General features: G+C 38.9%; 1 protein-coding gene across 3 annotated transcripts in view; it reads right to left on the reverse strand.

The window, feature by feature from the left end:
- gabra1 (gamma-aminobutyric acid type A receptor subunit alpha1) overlaps nucleotides 1–22,239 on the reverse strand; it is a 37,256-nt gene extending 15,017 nt beyond the window's left edge. Inside the window, exons 1-9 of one of the 3 annotated variants that reach the window (XM_085421057.1) lie at nucleotides 22,106–22,239; nucleotides 21,313–21,521; nucleotides 19,698–19,803; nucleotides 14,804–14,916; nucleotides 13,812–13,879; nucleotides 11,907–12,127; nucleotides 9,757–9,839; nucleotides 6,704–6,847; nucleotides 2,796–2,948 (exon numbers count right to left, since the gene is read on the reverse strand). In XM_085421057.1, coding sequence (XP_085277183.1) covers nucleotides 2,796–2,948; nucleotides 6,704–6,847; nucleotides 9,757–9,839; nucleotides 11,907–12,127; nucleotides 13,812–13,879; nucleotides 14,804–14,916; nucleotides 19,698–19,777 — 862 coding nt within the window. In that variant the 5' untranslated portion in view covers nucleotides 19,778–19,803; nucleotides 21,313–21,521; nucleotides 22,106–22,239. Of the gene's footprint in view, nucleotides 1–2,795; nucleotides 2,949–6,703; nucleotides 6,848–9,756; nucleotides 9,840–11,906; nucleotides 12,128–13,811; nucleotides 13,880–14,803; nucleotides 14,917–19,697; nucleotides 19,804–21,312; nucleotides 22,064–22,105 lie in introns of those variants that run through there. The other 2 variants (XM_085421059.1, XM_085421058.1) reach the window with 2 other exon arrangements.
- Between the last annotated feature and the right edge of the window lie 867 nt (nucleotides 22,240–23,106).

Genomic DNA, 23,106 nt, shown 5'->3' on the forward strand with positions numbered 1-23,106 from the left:
ATATGTTAGACATATGTTTTGGCAGCAGATGTGATATTTAAAGTGTTTATACACTTTGGAACAACAAATCCTGTCTTATCCCTCTATGATGCCAAGTACCTTCCTAATGATGTTGTCTTTTGCATACAGTAAGCATATATACTGCACTCATTCTACCCTACGATTATAATAGCGCAAAACATGTGTACAATGGTCTGAAAGATCATATAAATGTTTGACTTTGATGATAGTTAAAGGATTAAGATGGAAATGAAAGATATCGATTGTCTTTATAATGCTTCATTCATGATGATACTGGCATTACTAACCTCTTTCAAGAACAGGCTCATTCATCTGCTGATGCATATTAATCATATGAATGGTCATCCTAATGTGCTGGGACACTGTGTTGCTCTCTGTCATGCTCATACTACATACATGTAATCCCATGAAGCACAACCAGTATTGAGGGACACATACACACACACAGACACACACACACGCCCTAGATAATTGATTGAATCTAATCTAGGCCATCCTCATCCCCCCCTAAACACGTGACAAGCACCTCAGGTAGCAAGCTGTGGCATACACATACACACACCCACACATACAAACACACACATACATATACACACACGAAGAAACTCACAGCTCACACAAACGGACTCCAAAACATTGCAGGGAGAGTAGAAAAACCTGCTGGAGACTGCAGAGCTGCAAATCTGGTGTCTGTATAATGATTCCGGGAAAGCTCTTTAAGTAGTGGGCCAGGGGAGACACTGACATTCATGAGAAGAAGATGAAGAGAGAAAGAGGGAGTGAAGGAGAATAAAGAAAAAAGAAGAAGAAAGTGTGGAGGGTGAGGTAACTCAAGGACATTCTGCCTGCTGCCGTGCTTTGCTGCTACAGAGCATGCTGCAGACTAGCAAGAGCTTTCCTTGTGGGCTGTATTATGTAAGACCTTAGTGTGACAGACAGATACACTCTACATACACACCATCAGACACACACAAACACACATTCACATAACAAACACACACACTCAGGCCAATGTGCACGTGTAGACTCGCATTCTCACATGCACTGATGTACACAAGCAGGCACAAACACGCAGTAGCTGTAGTCAAACATTCTAAGCACGTAAATCTAAATTCACACTGAGCTTAAAATTCTACTGCAGTTTGCCACAAGTGATTAACGCTCTTTTTGCCTTAGTAAAAAACAAAACAGAATAGAACAGTATGGATGTACTGAACAGAGACAATAAAATGTCTGGTATATCTCACGTATTTTAAAATATGTTTTTGACATAGCCATCTTAGCCTTCAGTTAAAAAAGCCTACAGGCTATTTATCAACCATCTGGCAACCACCGGTCACAAGGGGAAAACGTGTATTCCCTGGCCAGCTGGTGAGTGATTGCGGGAGGTTACTGGCTGATACTGGGTGAAGTCAGTCAGAAAAACCAATGCACTAAAACTCCTTTCGATTGCTTTGATTATAACCACATTCGGTCACCTAGAGTTTGCATGAAAGACACCAACTTGTCCGCAAACACTTGCCACTTGAAAAGGTGTGATACACACTGGAAAACTGGAACATTTTATTTCAGAGTTGCGTCTTACTACTGCAACCTACAGATTTCAAAAGACTTTTGGTTTGTGTAGCATTTTTCACAGTTTCGCTATTGCTTAGAAAGTAGTTTGCTATTGTTTTGCAGCTGTGTCAGCATCTGCCATGCAAACTGTTATCAAAGCATTCACAAAGAGGCTTTTCAGTGCAGCACTGTATACCTCATGAAGTTTTAGTAATGTCACAGCAACTGCTAGCAACTTCCAGCAATAACTCACAACCAGTCTAAGAATACCCATTTTTCCCTCGAAAACTGTGGTTACTAGATGGCCAGTTGTTGTTGTTCATGACTATAAGGTTTCCCAGCAATCCGACACCCCCCCGAAAAAGTAGCTTGCAGCTCGCCTTTTTTTACATTTCTGTTTATGCACAAACAAATGAGACACACATTTTAATTTGTGAATTTTAGAGGCTGTCTTTTTTTACAAAAACATTGAGCATAGCCAGGCTGACTCCCTCCCCCTCCATCCATTTATTTCAATTTATATATTTCTAAAATAGTGAAATAGTACTTTATGGAAAAATACTTTTTTTTCCTAAATCAGAGAATAATAAAACGAAACAAAGCAAAAAATCAAACCATCATTAAGCAACAGCTTTTTAGAAACAACTTAAACTCAAGCTTGTGTTATAAATCTGAAAAATGTTGTTCACACGCTTTTCTGTGCATGTATTGAGGCAAAAATCAAAATGCCAGATGTAGTACTGCAGAATAAAACAATATTATGTTGAGTGTGTTTTTGGACTTTCTGTTTTGTTAATTTGAATAAACAATGCAGATGGCATTACTTTATAAAATAAAGCAAAGCATTTCTTAAGCGATATATTATTGGTTTGAAGTATTCATCAATAGTAAGTATTCTTCATTAAATAAATGTGTAAATTAAAAGAAGGTATTGTAAAAAATGCAATTGAAAATAATTTCATATCAGTGTGTCTAAGAGTCATGTGTTGGCTTTAAATAGTTTTGTTGTATTCTTTTTTATTATTGTTTTTAATATATTAATTATTGTTATTATAGATTTAAGCAATTAGTCGATTTGTTGCCTAGCTTTTGTGTGACTACCTAATGTATCATTTGATTATCTTTCAGACTTTTCAAGAGCAGTTTTGAAAACTTCTGACGATGGCCTCTAGCCAAAGATGTTTTGAAGAGAAAAAAGAAAAAAAAAAACAACTCACCAAAGACAGTCCTGGCAGGGACAGATTCTCTGTTGAGCCAGAAAGACACTTGGGAGAGGATAACTGTCATGATGCAGGGTAGGTATGTCTGGATCACAAAGTAACCAATTTTCCTCTTCAGGTGGAAGTGGGTTGTCATCACAACATATTCTCCTGTTGTTCACAGACAGAAAGCATTGAACATTTACAATCATTAAAAAAAACTTTACTTATGGATACTAGATTGAAGTACCTAGCCATGGTTTTTATCAACACAGAAAGAGCTTTTATGATGCATTTAGTTCTTTTGATATGGAGCAATGCAATTTGGTATCTCTTTAACACTAATTGCCATATTTTAAAGTAACATTGTGATGGAAACAGTGTTGTCTTTACGTTCCTTTATGTTTTCACAGAAAGCCAAGAGTATTCCCTAGGATATAAGCATAGATTCTTAGACAATTACCTGAGAGGATTGTCCTGAAGATGCAGAAATCAATTAAAAGCTGTACACAATGATTTAAGTTTTGGGAAAAAGTTATGGTTTTAGCTGTTAAATTGGGGAAATAAAAGTCTGTTTTTGGAATTATTGTGTATTTTTCACGAGCGTTAACACCACTGCTTTGGTTTACTTCTTAAGACTGAGACTGACCAGAGGTGGCCAGGCCAATCCCACGTAGTGATCTACAAATTAGGCTAGAGACATGGTTCCCATTTTGTTAGCAAATTAGCTAGCGTTGATAAGGTAGAAAATAGTTCTGGTAAAACAAATAAACAAACAAAAAACAAACAAATCACTACGAGATCGAAAAGCAATCAGTTTTAATGATAGCAAATAACAGTGAGTTGATGAGCCTGGCAGTGCATCTTACTCCTGTCTCTCTGTATCTGTCTACCCTTAGCTTCACTGAGCTAGGTTACATATGTTTCCAGGCAATATTTCCAGCCTGGAAACATCTTTTTATTTTCATTTATTTTGTTTTGTTGTCTGACAAATGTTAAAGCAAGTAAAGCTATTTGTTAAATTTCATGAAGAGCATTATTTATACACTGTGGTCATATGTACATGTACAAAATCGAGCCTAGCATTAGTTTAGCCACGCCTGACCCAACATGGAGACAAACTTATCTCAATCTCAGCAGATCAACTAATGTCATCTTCACATCAGCTTTTCCAGTTTTCCACATACAGTGGTGTGAATAAGTGTTCCTGATTTTCAGTTTTTTTGTATGTTTGTCACATTTAAATGTTTTAAATCTTCAAACTAATTTAAATATTAAACAAAGATAACACAATTAAACATACATCATAAAAATGCCGTTTTTAAATGATGATTTCATTGATTAAGTTATCCAAACCTACAGGGCCCTGTGTGAAAAAGTGATTGCCCCCCTCCCCACCCCCATTAGAGCATAGATTAACTATGGTGTATAACATGTTTGGAATTTTTGTTTCAATTTCTCAAAAAGGTTACAAAGCCATTTTTTAAGCTTTGGGATTCCAGCGAATCACAGTGAGAGCCATTATCCACATATGGCAGAAACGTGGAACAGTGGTGTACTTTGCCAGGAGTGGCAAGCCAACCAAAATTACCGCAAGAGTACAGCAAGGACTCAACCAAGAAGTCACAAAAGACCCCAGAACAACATCCAAAGAACTGCAGGACTCACTTGCCTCCGTTAAAGTTAATGTTCATGATTCCACCATAAGAAATATACAGGGCAAAAATGGCCTGCATGGCAGAGTTCCAAGACGAAAACCACTGCTGAGCAAAAGGAACATTAGAACATCATCAGCAGAACAATGATTCCAAACAGCAAGTCAAGCTCTTACTGGCTTAAGAAAAACAAAATGAAGACTTTGGAGTGACCTGAATCCGATTGAGATGCTGTGGCGTGACCTTAAAAAGGCGGTTCATGCTTGAAAACCCTCCAGTGTGGCTGAATTACAACAAATTTGCAAAGACGCTCCACAGCGCTGTAAGATACTCATTGCCAGTTTATAGCAAAAACTTGATTGCAGTTGCTATACAATCACTTTTTCACACAAGGCCATGCAGGTTTTGATCCCCCCCCCTTAATAATAAACACCTTCATTTAGAAACTGTATTTTTGTTTACTTGTGTTATCTTTGTCTAATATTTAAATTTATTTGATGATCTGAAACAATCAAGTGTGACAAACATTAAAAAATAGGAAATCAGGAAGGGGGCAAACACTGTTTCACACCACTGTACATGAACATGGAAGGGGAATGGTGGGGAATAGTCCTCTCTACCTTTTTGCTTTGTGTTCAAGAAAAGAGCCATGGCATAAATAATGGCGGATGGAGAGAATTGTCTTGTTTTGAGAAAAGTGGTCCTGACTGGAATAAACCTGATTTTACAGAGATTATATAGTCTCTATCACTACTAGTCATCAGACACTAAAAAGGACCGTATCTCTAATACAGTTTATTCTGTATTGACAAAACTATTCAAACTTATTGATAAAGCTATTAAAATTAGAGCATGGACTTTGGACTTTATTTATTATTCTCAATTCCAGTTACTAATGTGAATGCCCCATGAACACTGGGTGTTTTCACATCTCTGGTTTTTAACTCTGCCTAAATCAGGTTCATTTTCTTCCTTGCTACAACTCATTTGGGCAGGTGGGAGCAAAGTTAATGTGCTTGGGTGTAGCCCAAAAGAACCACATCGAGGTGCTTAAAATGATGTGGTCTAGGTTTGGGAACAAAATAAACTATTTGCTCGTGGTGTGAACATGATCAGACTTTCACACCTGCAACATGATACTGTAAATGATGACTATAAAATCTCTTTTTCCGCTCAGTCGTCGGACTTCATAAACATCTTATATTATAGTACAGAGCAAGATAGTATTTTCATGTTTCTTTCAAGTAAATTTTCCTAGAATAGTTTTATCTAGCTCAGATATTTGACATTGTCATGAAAACATATTAACACTGTTGTTGTCTCATGTTAAAGTACATGGCAGTGACTAGAACACAACGCCCCCTTCCCTTTCTTGTTCCCTCTTCAGATACAGGTGAACAATAAGTTATCACAAGGTTAAGTGATGGATTTTTCTTTGTTTTTTTTTTTTTCTGTGAAAATAAACCACCAATTGGAAAATGCTCCAAATGAACAAACTCATCAACAAATTTGTACCATCAAAACAAGTACAAGATTGAAATAGCTCATAGAGTCTGTCTATGTGCCATAAATGCTTTGCTGTATTTTGCCCTTCTGCTTCTGTTCAGTTTTTTTTTTTCTGTTTTTGTGCTTGAGATTTATTGGCATGGTTTGTCTTGTGGGACTTAAAGTGGGCATAAGAATGCATTGATTTTGAGGTTTTCCAGAGACCCAAATAACTAAAACAAAACAAAATAATAATAATAAGATGGTATTAAGTCAATTGGGGGCCTGCTTCCAGTAAAACAAACAAAGGATGGAGGCCTGGGATTAAGCATTACTTTTTATTTCCAGCAGCTAACATCACTGCAAACAGGTCACCCATTTTATGCTGCGACTAATTTTTGCCAGTATCAATCAACCAAAATGAGGTGGATGGAAAAAAGATGTGGTGGCCAGTAGGGAAATAAGTATGTGGGACATAGTCTGTCATTTGTGAGGCTCAAAGTGATGCCACTACAGATGCCAATGCATTGATGCAGTTCTCAAAATTTGTAAATTCAGACTGTCTACACCATCCTTTGAGCATTTAGAAATAATTAACAAGAAGACCTCAAGAGGATAACAAAAGGATCTACATGGCTCTTTATGTATTGATCTTTCCCAGCAAATAAATGCCATGTGAATATTAAAATGTCTAGTAACTGAAGAAAAAATCCCTTAAAAGACATTCATTTAATTTACAACAAACCAGTTAATGAAGAGCAGACCTACAACCACAATGACACCTACCTGTGCTGGACTGGACCACACCAGAATCCACATGCTGCCCCATCAGATCATACTGGTTTAATCTGGATCCATCCTCTGCCACCACTACAGACTGGGCAGCCCCTCTAGTCCACACATACACCACCTCAGCTCTAGTGTAGGCATCTGACAAGAAACAAAAGAGTAAGAAGTTATGAATTATTGTGCTCCTGGTGTCTTGCCGTCCCTAGCTGCCTTGAACATTATATTTTTGGAGCTGCCAGGGATACCAGGTGGAAAAAAAGATAAATCTGAAGTGATGTCTTGCTCTTAATTCTTCATGTCCTACCTCATTTCATTTTGTACCATCCTGTCTTCTTGTCTGCTATTCTCCCATTTTACCACCTCAGTGCTGTCTATCATGGCTTATTTGCTATCCAAGCACATTATGCCCCTTTTTTATCCAGTGAGTTTCCACAGACCTTAGAAAACATTTTTTCCAATTATCTTTATTATATTATTATTTTTTTGTCTATGGCCTATATATATTTTATATCTTCTCACATGTGTTATAATGTGAGTTGATGTTGTGTCACATTATGTCATGACACATCATGTCATCTCTTAATTTATAAGAAAACAAGCAAACAACCTCCCATCAGGACAACATGACCTTAAACCAGACAAGTCAGTCTATTCTTCCCTCCGGCCACCCAACCTGTCAAAGCTGCAGTGTGGCTCCACCACTGCAGAGAAAAGGATGGCTCAACTGCAGACTGCAGCATAAGGAAGAGAGCTCATCACTAAAATATTTAGGGAGTGAGTTCAATTTAAAAGCAGTTAAGGCTTGGTCCTCTCAGTCACGCTGTGCAGCTGTCTGAAAAGTGGCACAGAGACGGTGTTACATTCACTTCTCTATTGGCTTAGTTTTGCCACATTCATATTTTTTTTCTTGATATTCTTTATTTGTGTCTCTTTTCTTCTTGTTTGGTTTTTTTCAAATGTAATATAGGGTACAGGTAGCTGTCACCAGTGAACAGTTGGCAAGGTACTATCAATACTATCTAGAGTACTCCGATAAACACAGGTCTACACTTCGCGTGTCTAGCAGGATAATCAACAAACTCAATTTCAAAAATATTTGGGATGCTGTAAAAAATGTTAATAATAACAAAATGCAGTGATTTGCAAAATCAAATAATTTGAAAATCATTATTCACAATACAATGCCATCATCATATGTACGATTTTAAGGAAAAAAAAGGTAATTTTGAATTTCATGACAACAATTTATCTAAAAAAAGTTGGTACAGGGACATGTTTACTACATTTACCACTGTGTAGCATCCAATCATCTTTTAAAAATAGTCCATAAGCATCTAAGACCCGAGGAGACCAAGTAACATTTGGTCTCCAAGATGTTAGCAGTAGCGAGTTGAGGACTCCGTGGATCGGACTTGTTTGTTCAGCACATCTCACAGATGCTTGATTGGATTGAGATCTGGGGAATTTGGCGGTCACGTGAACACCTCAAACCAATTGTTGTGCTCATCAAACTATTCCTGAAACATGCTTGCTTTGTGTTAGGGTAAAAAATCCTCCTGAAAGAAGCCACAGTGATCAGGGACTGACCTTTCCATGAAAGGACCTAGATGGTCTGCAGCAATTCTTAGGTAGCTGCATGTCAAAGTAACATCCGCATGGATGGCGGGACCTAAGGTTTCCAGGCAAAACGTTGCCCAAAGCATTCCATAGTCCATCCTGGTGCCAGGTGTTCCCCAGGTAAGCAACACACATGCACCAAGTCCACACATCCACATGATGTAAAAGAAACCATGATTCATGAAACCAGCTACCCTTTTCCTCTGTTCTTCTTCATTGCTGGTGCTTTCAGTGGTGGACAGGGATCTCTTCAGATTTTATAAATCTTGTGATATTATACTAGTCTGCAGCTTTGAAGCCCCATATGTAACAAACTGTAATGCACGGTGTGTTCTGACACCCTTCTATTACAACCAGCATTAACTGTTTCTGCATTTTGAGCTACAGTACCTTGTCTGTTGAATCGGTCCACACGTGCTAGATTTCGCTCCCCCAAAACATCAATGAGCCTTGGCCATTCATTACCCTGTCTGTGGTTAACCACTGTTCCTTCGTTAGACCACTTTTAATAGATACTGACCATTGGAGACCCCGAACACCCAAAAACAGCTGCAGTTTGGAAGATCCTCTGACTGATTTGTTTAGGCATCAAAATGTGGCCCTTATCAAACTCACCCAAATTCTTATACTTGCCCATTTTTCCTGCTCCTAACATGTCAACTTTGAGGACAAAATGTTCACTTGCTCACTAACACATCACACTCACTGACAGGTAATATAATCAGGAGATAATGATTGTTATTCACTTTACCTATCAATGGTCAGAATTCTATGCCTGTATGTACTATGCAGTTTAGCATGGTCTTGGTGAAATATGTAAGGCCTTTATTTGTATTAATAGACAGCAATTTCTATAAATGTCCCTGACCCAAAGATCGCAGGCATCCTAGATTTATTTTTGGACTTGCCCCTTGCGCACAGAGATTTCTCCAGATTTTATAAATCTTGTGATATTGTGTACTGTAGATGCTGGAGTATCCATGAAATTGTTCCACAATTTGTAGACAGTTTTTTTTTGGAGACCATCAATCTCTGCCTGTCTTTAGTTCTGAGAACTTCTGCCTCTACAACATGCTTTTTTTTTTTACATACCCAGTCACTGTTACTGATCTGTTCTCAGTTAACCCAAATAATTTCAAAATGTTCTTTCAGTTATTTCTTTTTAGTAACATTTATTTCTGACCTATCCCAACGTTTATAACACATGTTGCTTCCATCAAACTTTAAAGTGAACTAATATTTTTCCATCAAATAGCATACGGTCTCAGTTCAAACATTTAATGTTTTCTGGTTTTTTAATCTGAAGGAAATAGGGCTTTAATGGATTTGCAAATCATTGCATTTTGTTTTAATTTCCACAGGATTACACAGTGTTGCAAGCTTTTTGAAACCTAACTTGCATAAGATTATAAGTGACAACAGAGGCTACTTACAGCTGCCAAACTTCAATGGACAAGCATGAGCATCCATAGGGAAGTCCTCTAGATGCATAGGACATTCTGCTCTTACTGTAAGCCTAGAAAATGTTCACAAAGACATGGGCAGTGAATTAGAAAAAAACAGAGTATAGAGGAAAACAGAGCATGTGGCAAAGCGGGCAGAAAAATAATGAAAGTGTGATGACAGTAGAATTAAGGCAGAATGACAATTCATTACAGTTAGGCACAAGAAACATGTGGTATATTATTCTTCTTTCCAGTCTGTTGGGACCAGCGCCTGTTGAACGAAGCTCTACTACTTTTCCCCAAACCAACAGAAGTGCTCCAGTTCCCTGAGCTGTGAGTTTCTATTTCCTGACAGCCTGGTGAAAAACAGCATGTCAGGCCACCCGTGACACACTAATCTCCCATCTATCCCTCATCTCACTCATCTGTGACAGCAATATGGGCTCCGCCTATCACCCCTCCCCCTGCTAGTAAACATGTTGAAACAAATGCTTTATGATCCTTGCTTTAGACATCTCACATTAGCATCAGTCTGTTTTGTGCATCGAGGTTTGCACTGTCATAAATGGGTTTTTTTAACCAACTCTGTGGAAGGATACTGAGGTGTCACACCTTATCAACTCAATGGTTCATGCGGCATCTTCAAAGCAATAAATCATAATATGGTTAAAAAATAAATAAATAAATACAAATGTATTTTCCTGACGAATGCTATTGCAGTTACAATGACATTAACATCTGTGCTGGAAATTTATGGTGCCTTACCGTAATACAGACATTAAAATGCAAGCATTGAAACACTTCATCAATGTGACAGAACTTAAAAATATAAATATAGTTGTATGGTAAATCATATTTGTGTGAAGGAGCCAAAAAAAAGTATATTCTTTATATTAAATGGGGTAGATGCAGTGCACATAAAACATTAACTCAGATAACACTGTCGACAGCCCTTTCCAGAACATAGTGACTTGTAACATGAAGCTTTTTTACCCAGTATTTCATACCTTTTAACACATTCTAATGCCAAACACCAAGACCTGACCTATAGCATTTGCAAGTTTAGCTGACAAAATCCAATGATGACCACCAAATCCATTAAAAATACATGAATAAAGACAACCTTGGATGACATTATCTTTCATTATTATGACCATGGCATTTAAAATTTATTATGAATCAATCAAATATAATTTTTTACTTATTAATACACCAAATGTGTCTTGAGAAACAAAAAATTTAATAAATAACGGGCTGTTGTGTCTGAGTCGTGTGCTATATACGTTTTCTAGCTGGACACAGAAAATACAAAACCTTGTTACTGGTTTATGGTGCCTTGTCACTGGAGCAGTACCATTTGATGTGTGTCCTTGACAGGGGGTAATTATTTGTGGTTTGCATTTTATAGAGCTCAGTCTTAAACCTCTGATGACAATTTTATACCGTAATGTAAAAAGTACAGAAATGGACCTTCTAAAAAAAAATGCTAAATAAGGAGGCATTCATTATTTTACACTGTGCATTTTTATTATCATTTATTCATACACTTGGAAACGCTTTCCTAGTCTTACTCATGAATTACAATGTGCTTATAATACACGTCTTCAGAATGTGGAAAAAAAAAGCAGAGCACTGTGCCTTTAGTGAGAGCTCTCCAGTACCTTTTTTTACTGCTTGGGAACAAATTTATCTCTTTTAGACCTTCAAAAAAGATACACATAGTTACTTTGAGGTCCAGTTATTAGTACTAGGGGATACATCTGTGTGGCTTGCAGCTGTAGGGACTGACATGAACTTTTACTGTCCTCATCAAACTATGTCAGACTTTTTTTTTTTTTTAAATACATGGTCTTGGGAAGGACTGACACAACTAGAACAGGGAGTTCAGAACTCGAAGCGAAACTCTAGGCTAAGTAATTTCACATCATTCCTCACAATTTCTCCACATCAGTCTTCCATAACTGAATTCTTCTTTTTCAGCTAAGACCATTAAGATCTACTGTTCCTTTAGCCCAGATTCCTCATCAAATGTTGCATGTAATGAAATAATACCAGTCGCTTTTCAGTCAATCTCAAAACATTATCTAGTTCCTTTTAAAATCTTTATTGCACCAGTGCAGTAGAATACATTGGCCTACCTCATGGTATAAAGTAGTGTGCCTTCCTCTGTGATTCGCAGAAGCTTGTTTGGCATGGTCATGTTGTGCGCCACTGACTTTTTGCCATTGTGGAAGAAAGTATCGGGGGTCCAGATCTTGCTGGCCATCAGGTTGTTGAGACGTAGCACAGCCATGGGGCCTTTGAACTTTAATCTTTCATCCTTCCAGCTTTGTCTGAAGAACACATCAATTGTGTACTCCTACAAGAAGCAGGTGAGGCACAGACAAAAAAAACACAAGTCAACAAAAAGTCGTGCTCCACCACCTCGTAGCAGTTTTCTTTGTACTTTTACCTTCAGCTGGTTTGAGGAAGATGCTGAGTAATCTAACCTCATTTTTCCCCTGTTGCCATGTTCTCACTTTTCTTCTCTCTTTTTTTTCTTCGTTTTGCCTCATGTCACTTTGACTTTCTTATGGTTGGCCTAGTTTCCCTGCTGGTAACTGTCTTTTTACATTAACGGTTTTGCCGAACATAAAGAAGAAGAAGGATAGAAGAAGAAGGTTTCCTGGCTGGTAAGTGTATTCTTTTTTTTTTAAAGAATGCCTCCTTTGTACAGTAACTTTGCTGTGTTTCAAACAGTAATATGTGGCTTTGCCTTTCCATTTTCTTCTTTTATGTTATTTACATAATTATTGTCTGGTCAGTTTAATGTGCCCTATGCAAATACAGAATCATTAATTATCTGGCCATTTGGTTTTGCATTGTCAGGTAAGTGCCAAAAATGATCATTGTTAGCATTTATCTTTGGGGGGACTTCTTTGCTCAGTAATCTAAATTACACCGAACACAAAAAGGAAGCACCGGACACAAAATTAGGAGGACATTTCATTTTCAAGCCAGCTAATGACTAGCTGAGAGCAGATTTTAATGGTTCCACATGACCGCCCGGCAGAGTAAAGGGAGCCAGTAAAAATTACAGAACAGCGTGGGTTTTTTTTTTTATTCTCCCCCGCCTCTTTGCCTCTCAGTTCCCGTAAGATAATTAGTATGAAGTGAAACAGAGCTTCAAGGCAATAAAGCAGGATAGGGAAAGGCTGGAGATGGAGAAAATGTTCCTCAGCTCTTCCTTCTGGCTTTAACAGAAGCAAAATAGTTGTGGCCTGTATGTCAACCAGTGCAATTAACTGAGATTATATCAAACAGAGCAGACACACTTCACGTGCTTATAACAGGAGTGTTTTTTTTTATTTTTTATCAAGGCTGGGTAGTGAGTCGTTTAAATGAGATTAATTGGTTTCTGGTGAACAGGGTAAAGATCACTTGTGTTGGAACAACTTACATTTTGTGTGTGTGTGTGTGTGAGTGTGTGTGTTTTCAGGTTGAATGTTAAATAAGACAAAAAAAATAAAAACGTTTATTAATATTTCTTTGCATTTTGTAGCTTCTTGTAATTTCAGATGGGTTCAAATAGCTTGACCTTTCAAACTGCAGAAAAACACAATAAAGTATGACTTGTTTTTAAATCAGATTAAACTTTAAGCTTGTCATAATCAATCACTCATAATCACAATTTTGCTTGTTATTGTATTGATTTGTTCTTAATTATACTTTAGTTCATGTGAATGTTCCAAAATAATGCAAGTAATTTTATTGTCTATCCTTCCAACTTGTACAAGAAGGATATTTGAGGCTTTTTTTTTGTAGTATACACTGGTACCACAGCATTTTTGTAGCATGAGCTTACAAACCATGAACCGGAAAATTTAGTTTGCAGGTGACAGTTTTATTAACACATCATAAGTTAATAGAATGAATCTACAAATCAATAGATATTTCACAGCTTAAAGAACACTGTGTCCAGAAAGGCTATAAGGCAGGGCTAAAGATGGAGGGGAGGAATACCAGAAAACTAATGACATTTATAGAGGCGAAAAGAGTCTTACCATGTCATGGTCCGAAACTGGCCCAATACTAGTCACGAAAATGTCAGTCTTGACTTCAGTTACACGCTCTGTTGAAGCAGGAAATTGCTGAGTGAGTGACTATCAGTGGCATTCATTAGCTTCTAACTACCTGTTAACACAGGACCACCTGGCTATAGCCTCTGAAGCACTAAATCTATTCGGAAATATTTTTAGCACTTAGACATGCACACAAGAAACAAACAAAAAAACAAAACATTTAAAAAAATGTCCACTTTGGATGTCAATAACCATTTCTGTTGTTATTGAAACCGGACAGGGCTTTAATCTCTTAATAAATTTGTGCATTGCTGCATTGTTGGAAATGTGCCATTCTAGTCCCATAATGCTGATAGCCAAAATGGGACCACTGAGGATTCATTTGGAATGGGCTGCAGAGAGCGTGTGCGTGTGTGTGTGTGTGTGTGTGTGTGTGTGTGTGTGTGTGTGTGTGTGTGTGTGTGTGTGTGTGTGTGAAAGGTTTGTGGCAGAACAATTTATGAATGATACCCATCATAATCCATAATTTCTTCCCCTTGGCTGCTGAACTTCTAGCAGGTGTTGTTTTATTCGCCTGTCTGTTTGATGCCTGCTGCATCATACTGTGCAATCCTCAGTGTCCTTCACACACTAATTCTCACATCATCACTCCCTCCTTTCCCTTTTACTCTCTGTTTTTCTTTCTTTATCTAGTTTGCACCTTTTCATTTCCTGGATTTGTCCTTGAATTCCTGCCATTTTGCTTCCGTCTTTTGTCAATGGATAGTTGACAATAGAAGGAACAAACACACACAAAAGCAGGATAGAAGGGCCAGGTCTCAGATTGTTTTACCTTTTAAAGTCTGACACTTACTGCAAGCTCCCCTCTGTAACATTTAAACCCTTGGAGATTATTCTATTGCAAGTTTAAAAAAGAAGACAAACAGCAGCCATTATGTGGGACAAAATATATGCAATGACTTGGGTTTACTGACCTCCTAGTCCTGGCCTGAGGCGATTGTCATAGCCATCCAGAAGGCTGTCTAAGATCTTTGTGAAGACTGTAGTGTTATCTTTCTGTTGATCTGTCATGCCGTTCTGCCCAGAGCTGGGAACGCAAAGAATAAGATTTAAAGTCACAGCTAGAATCTAAAACCACAGTCAGAACTCTCAACTGTGTAAGAACAAACTGTATTATAAATCAAAGGGGGAAGAAGGACGGTTTCAGCTTTGTAGTTAATGCACATGGGTAGCGTCAATGCAGCGTGAATCACATTGTGATAACACAAAGAAAACTCAGCCAAATCCTATATGACACTGACAAATTTAGCTGCTAAATTAGAATTCAGTGTGTGAGCACGAGCATAAGGTTTCAGATCATATTGATATGAAATAAATAAGCAAGTGATTGTTCAGAGGTGGACTGGAAACGAACGTATCCCATGAGGCCAAGTTTTTCTCTACTATTAGCACATTCTCACTTCCAAGTCATCACTGACGCTTGGTCAGAACCACTTGGCGTAACATGTTCACACACTATAGCATTACATTCCAAAGCACAGATTACATTTTTGCCAGATGACAAAGTATAGCAACTGAAAAAAATGACTGGATAAATTGAACTTGGGCTAGTGGATAGCATTGAAGAGCGCTATTATTCAGTGTGATAGCAGGAGTTCCAGTTTCTTTGGCTTTTGTTTTGAAAAGTAGAATGGGAGGCAGAGCCTTCAGTTTTAAGATTAGACTTAAAACTTTATTTTGGCTCACATGACCCTGAAACCTCCCTTGGTTACACTGCAATAGGTTTAGGCTGCTGGGGGATTCCAATGATGCACTGAGTGATTTTCTGCATTTAATTATTAATTATTATTAATCTCTGGATCCTTTCACAGCATGTCTCTCTCTTGTCTTCATTTGCTCACCCCTAACCGGTCGGGGCAGATGGCTCCCTCTGAGCCTGGTTCTGCTAAAGGTTTCTTCCTGTTAAAAGGGAGTTTTCCTTCCCACATCCGCCAAAGTGCTTGCTCATAGGGGCTTATATGACAGTTGTCGTTTTCTGTTTTTTTGTATTATTGTAGGGTTTATATCTTACAATATAAAGCACCTTGAGGCAACTGTTGTTTGATTTGGCCCTGTAGAAATCAAATTGAATTGAACTGATTTCAACTAAACATTAGTTTTGACTTATTAGTCTCAGTTACTATATGGTTAGGTTTAGGAGTAGAACAACTTTACATGTTAGCCACCTCTCTGCCATTGTCTCATCCCATAACAGTGATGGCACAGCAGGGTGCATTTGGCTATAGTTTTACAGGCCACCATGCACAATGACAAATGGCTCAAGGGGTATCCAGTGTGTTAAAATGCTACGCCAAGGGGGGTCCATCCCAAACGTCAGTATGTGTTGACTTGATAGTGAGACCAATTTGACACTGGATTTATTTATTTATTATTAGTGGGGCGTGTGGGCTGCATAGCATGTACCGTATGTGTAGGTACACTCAGCAGAGAAAATAGAGAGTGAAATACAGAGTAGACATAGAGAAACCATAATACATTATTGATGCCTTAATATGGTCTTTTAGATCACAAAGCCCTTGCTGAATGTGCTCTTTGAACAACATGAAACAAAATGCTTAGAGCAATGCTGAAAACACTCACAATCAGTAATTGTTAGAGGAGGGTTTGCATCTCCACACATAAATATTTCAACGCACTCATAATCTGGGATACAGCCCCTAATTACAATGTGTAGCACAAGGACTGCAGTGAAAGAGCACGTGTGTCTATGAAGGAATGCATGCATGTACCATCTGCACCCACAAGCTTCCATATATGAGAGCACAATGATTATCTTCAACAGCATATTTTATTCTGCTATCATCTTCGCCTCCTTTGCTGTGCCAAAGGGATTTGGTTTGATTGCATGCAAAATAAACAGCAAGTGTTTGGAAACAAGCTCTGCTAGCTGAAAAGCTCCAAGGAGAGAGAGAGGTCATCGAGATTAGTTAGCGGGGACCTGCAAAAGGTTGGAGGGAAAAGTAGGAGGGATAGCGGGTGGGAGAGTGACGCCTATTAAGAATGGGAGTTAAAGCTTCAATGTATAGTCTAAAAAGACAAAAAACAAGGGAATAGAGACTCAAAAGCCTTGGAAAAGTGAAGATACAGTTTCGACTGCCACAACCACATAGATACATAGTTCTCAAAAAAAGCTATAGGTCTGAGGCAGAGCCTACAGATTTCAACATTAACGTGCTAAACACTTCTTTGTAAATAAGGATGCACCATCCACATCCGCATGGGTTTTTAAGAGATGCTTAATCTAACTCTGCCTCCAGTTTCCCTTAATTCACAAGTGTCCACTTTTCTCTGAAAATTAATAAATACATTTAAAAAAAGCATTCAAACTTTAGAGACTGATGAGCAATTTCTTCGCCCATAAACACAGTCGGTAACTGCTTTGAAGTGCTGTAATTCAAAATAATAATAATTTTTTTCTTTTTTGTTCTGGTCTGAGGAGCCAATTATGTATAAAAACAGACAGCACAAACCGCATACATGGCACATCAGCTAAGACTAAAATAAATCACAGTCTACTTTGCCTTAGTTTTGTGTATTTCCCATTTTCACAGTATTTATCTGGTATTTTTCATATTTGCCAAACTAGAGTAAGACACCCCAAAATATAGCCTTCCTCTTATAATCTCCACCAATATAGAATACAAGCCACGCTCCTTTACGGTCAACAGGTATTTAACAGGATGCAATGAAAATATTCATAATCGGTAAAACTAATTGGAAAAATTCACTGTCAATCTATCTATTAAATCATTTTTCACATTTCTTGAATGACATTTATTTTATCTTAACTTGACAAACTTTGATCCTCATTAGGGGCAGATATTTTTTAAGCTATATGTGGGAAATAGTTGAGTGTAGAGGTTAGAGTTGTATGTCGAGGACAAGAAAAGAATACAGAAAAAAGGTGATGTGGAAGAATACACATGTTTATCAGCCAGGGGCTACTTCCTACTGAAACATTGTACACCATCCCCATCTACAGGTCATCTGAACAGCAACAATGCTGCTCACACACTCTCTGCCAGTGTCTCTCTTTCTCTGTTAACCTGTATCTGTCTCTCTCTTTCTCCCTCCTTCGCTCTCTCTATATCTGTCTATCTTGTCAGCCGGATATCTAATTATAAGGCAATTTCTTTCGTTGGCAACATGCTGTAGCAGAGTTCTAGGTCTTCCTGATTACCGTGTCTTGTTTAAATCCCCCAAGGTGTGTGTGTGTGTGTGTGTGTGTGTGTGTGTGTGTGTGTGTGTGTGTGTGTGTGTGTGTGTGTGTGTGTTTGTGTTCGTGATTTTATATTTGACTTCAAAAAGGGGACTGGATTATACAGTAAATCTTTGGGTGATAATTGCTTAGCAGTTTGCGTTGACAGTTCCTCAGTAAGGTAATGAGTACTTTTAGATTTTCTCTAATGTACAACATATCAAACCCCATGAATCAGACCCTCTATTTGCAAGTCAGTGCTTCGCAAGCTAAAGCTGCTGTTGTGTTTAATTGGAAACAATGAGTTAAAAATACAGAGATGCTGCAATTCATCAAATATTTAAAATGGGAAACATTTTATATGTCTTCTGCATGTTCTCAAGGCGTGTTATCTGAGACACAACCTTCATGCTCCATGTGTATTTTTGTGACACAGAAAAAGCATTCTGGACCATCAAGTCATCTCCAGTGAAGTTAACTGCCTTCCTGGATTATTCAGCTGTGAGGCAGATCCAATCCCTTTAGTTTCTCCAATATTGTACACGTGATTTAAAAAGGGGTTAAAGTTCCAATGGTCTTATTTAATAAATCACTTGTCCTTTTGGAACGGTCTGATTTGTGTTCTTGAATCTTTAACCGTATGCTTTTATGTTTTCTCGCTGTTGAATCGTATAGGAATTAATGCATGGCAGTATTTTTTTTTTAAATTGTGTCATGTTTTTTCAACTTTCCTCTCCCTCTCTGTCCTTGCTGGTTTGCTTCAGGTTTAGCTGACGTCCAACACTTCAGTGTTGACACTGAGAAGAAGTGTGTGTAACTCAACCCCCGCTGTCCCTGAAGCCACCGTCAAAAAACACATGTGCAATAACCCTTGCCAAATGTCTCTGTGCAACACACACCATCTACTGTACACAACCCAGGACTGAAATCTAGGAATGTAAATGTGTCCTGCATGGCTAGTGAACCAAAAAAAGTGTAACACTGTGATAAAGCTGATAGAGGCTATTTTGGCTTTCATCTTCCCCCCACTATGCGCCACTTAATATTACCACTATGCAATTAAAAGCATGGAGGTGTCCTGTGAGGATGCCCCAGTTACAACCACAGTGAATATGCTTTAATAGAGAGGAGCCCAATACACCAAGCAATAGGTAGTAAGACAGACTATCAGCATTTCAGGTGAACAGAACTAGTTACCTCCATGTTTAGCTGATTCACTGACATATTTACAGTACAAGCCTGTTGACCATTTTGTAAGCAAAGACACCAGCTTTAAAAGGTACTTCTGCTTTTTCATAAAAGTGCCCACAATTATTTTTTATTTTTTGCCTGATGCAATCTGATCTTCAAATCGTGATGTGCAATTAGAGTTCCAATAATAGCATGATCGTATGGGCTGTATCTATGCCTACAAGAATGACCACCCTCAACATTGTTTTTTCCCCCTCTAGCACTGTGCAAGCCTTCAAAACCAAAACATGTTAACAGTGTGAAGACATAGATATGAATCTGTGAGGCATCTTATGCAGATTTGTGACTTTAATGATTTGTCCAGTGAATCCGATAGAAATACAGGATATGTGCAATCACAAGTTCAAGTTTATTCTTACCTTTTCCCAAACAGTACGCTGTTGGTAAAAAGCAAGCAAGCCCACAGATACAGAAAGAGCGTCCGGCCCCGTCCACACATGGTTGCAATATGAAGACCTTTCACTGCTGGGGTTCAAAGAGAGAGAGCGAGAGACAAAGAGAGAGAGAAAGAGAGAGAAAGAGAGAGAAAGAGAAAGAGAGAGAGAGAGAATGGACATCATTATCAAGTCATATGAGCCAGTGGCACACCGTCATTCCTAATATTTCAGTGTCAGCAAATAGGATGTGGTAAAACACCAGCAAACATGATTATGGACCAGGATGCTTTATGTGAGGTTTTTTGGTCCTGACTCTCAACATCACTAACAGATTCACTGACAGCACATGAATCAAAAACCAAATAGCCAAGCCACATGCACTGATGTACTGGGCCATTACATCCAACATTACATCAAAGATTTGACATCAAATTTTGCATTACATGTCACGTTGACAGAGCCACATTCTACACCCAAGCCACGAGAGAGATAAGAACTGATCAACGTTTTGATTACCAAAAAGGCATACGGTGTAAACACATTTCTCATAATTGATGCTTAATCCATATGCATAGGATATGGCTGCATCTGTAGCGCATAATAATTAAGCAGAAATAACAAGGAAACACATCACTGACCACATAACACCCCCGTGAGCTTGTAGCACCTGTACACAGCCTCCTCTAATACCCTATAATTTGAAACTGCGTTACCGCAGTATTAAACCAAATCGCCCTAAAAGACCAATATTTGCATCTCTATTCATTTAGCTGTGGCAGTCGGGTCATAAAGTGTACAGACGATAGAAAGGGTTATTGTGCATGTAGATCACAATGCCCCAAATCACAATCCATTCCTGAAAGCATATTCAGTGTGTCCACGAGAGGGCCAGTTACTAAGTTATTAAAAAAAGCGCTAAAATTTCACAAACGACCATAAAATGGTGCCAAAGAACCACAGCCCAGATAGAAGACAATACCCCTGATACTTGGCTGTGGTGTGCCAAGATGCACAGTGAGCGGGATGCACAGTGAGATGAACATGCACTGCTCTGTTAAAATGAAATGAAATGAAAATAAATCCCGAGGCTGACAAGGACTTGATAAGCGAGGATACTACAGATTAAGGAACGGAGGAGAAAATCCCGCATAGGCACACTTTCTAAGTTATTCAGAGGAAATGTCACCCTGTCCCCAACAACATATGAATACATATTTGACACGGACAGACATTTGGCATGCAACTGGCATCGTTGCATGGATGCTCTAAATACATGCATGACGATCGGATTCGTGCGTGGCAGAGTAATTAAGCAAATGTACGTTGATGCTATTTTATTCGGAGCGCTGTCCGTGGTGATGAAACCAAGCTGCCTCCCTTCAAAACATCAAGCAGCTCGTGTTCTCCACAGAAATCATTTTTAAAAATCCCCCAAATCGCTTCTAATTTCGACGACAAACTGCCCCTTCCTCCCCTGTAAAACTCGTCTTCGGTTATAGCGGTGTCCAGCAACAAACCATCCCTTTCTGAATCCGACTGTTCTCTCGCGCTTTTGCCTGACAGAAAGGCGAGAAAAAAAAACGAAGAAATCACTTACAGCAGATGAGTCGGGGTATATTCGTTGCCCGCTGCCTATATCCTCAAACTTTTACGAATAGCTTTTCTAGCCGGACTGAATGAGAAAAAATCCTCTGTGATCTCAGATCAGACGAATTTTAGCTTGAGGCTGGAGAAGCGGCTGCTGACGATATGCGCAGGTCTCTCTCACTGTTCATTGGTGGTGCCGTAGTGAGTTCAACTCTCAGTCTGTCAGCAGCAAAGAAAAAAAAAAGAAAAAAAGGAGAAATCTTCTGCTAAACTACCAAATCTGGTCTGTGTACCGACATCCCCCTCCAAATTATTGCTGTTCACCGACCGTATCTGTAAATAAAGCGCACACCAAACAGACTATGTCCAAGCGCAGACTATTTAATTTTAGAATAGGCTGTGCAGACCTAATATAAAGAAAAGCCCGCCCATTTTATATGCAGCACAATTTAACTTCCACTGCTGTCGCACTAATCTCTTTTCACTGGCCGCTAAATAAAAATCCTCTTACATTTTTTGATTGGAATTCCTTGTTATTTTTTCACCATCTCGCTCTCCCTCTCTCCCTGACTCCTACGTGATGATTTCCAAAGAGATTATATTGACATTCATCAAAAAGACCGTCTCACGACCTGAAACAGCTAGGACATCGTATGGACAAGAGTTACGGCTATAAAACGGACAGTGAGTTCTCGCAATGAAGAGGAAAAATGAATTAAAAAACGATGCTATGGCACAGATTCCCGCGCACCAGCGGGGGGAAAAGACACATCCACAATGTTAAGAAAATCGTGTTCCCTCACCAGCTTGCACTGATGACACGAGCTTCTCTCTCTGCAATAAAAAAAATCCTCCTCGAATCACTCGCCGTCTACTAAAAACCCACGTTTCGCATCGAGACCCCAACACTGTTTCTGTTTACAGCCAAATATTCTGCTGCTACAGCCGCGCCGCTCCAGACTGAGCACAGAACGACGAGGAGCGCTGAGCTGCGTGCATCTGCAAGGGAGGGAAAAAAACGAGCTTATGATAACCGGCGTATATTTTTGTAGTCGTCTGCGTATTTCAAGTTAAACTACAAATCAGGGGACATTTTCATCACCAAGGACTCTGAAAGAAGGCATAAGTGGAAAGCAAGGGCATTCTTATGGGCAGTTTACATCATATCACTATGACTGATGGTCGCATAAGCCTCTTATAAATCTCGTCTGTTGATCCTAGAATGATTTTGACAGAGGAACAACTCTTTTTTTCGCCTTCAGTTTTGACTGGGGGTTTATTTTCATCAGAGCAGGCAGAGTGAGCTGGCAGTGTAGTCACGTCAGTCTGGTCTGCAGTGCAACGTTTCCTCTGTGAGCGTGAGTGTGTGTATGTGTGTGCCTCTTCACGCGTGGTTAAAGTAGTGCATGTGAGTGATTAGTTGTGACGGACGTCATGGGTTTGTATGCCTCCTTTATGTCTGTATTCAATAAGACATGTCTTTCATCTACCTATCTATCAATCTATCTATGAAAATGTATTCCACAAGGACCCCTACCACCATATCCACTACCTCACACACGCATACACACACTTGCACTCTGCCCATTCCGCTCTTAACCTGATGCTGCACGGGTGTGTGTTTGTGTATATATATTTAACAGGTCCACAACCCCACCCAGCTCATAATGCTATCAGAATGCAAGTGGGGTATCGTCTCAAGCTGCCTCCCTTCTCCCAAAGCCAGACGCCACCGCTGCATGTGACTCGATTTGAGCGCATGCACAACCAACACGTGCCCGTGTGCGCTCAAATCGACGCGCAC

Source organism: Rhamphochromis longiceps, linkage group LG10 (genome assembly GCF_057381845.1).
Source record: "Rhamphochromis longiceps isolate RC_006_pf linkage group LG10, R_longiceps_female_GT1.1, whole genome shotgun sequence".
Taxonomy (NCBI): domain Eukaryota; kingdom Metazoa; phylum Chordata; class Actinopteri; order Cichliformes; family Cichlidae; genus Rhamphochromis; species Rhamphochromis longiceps.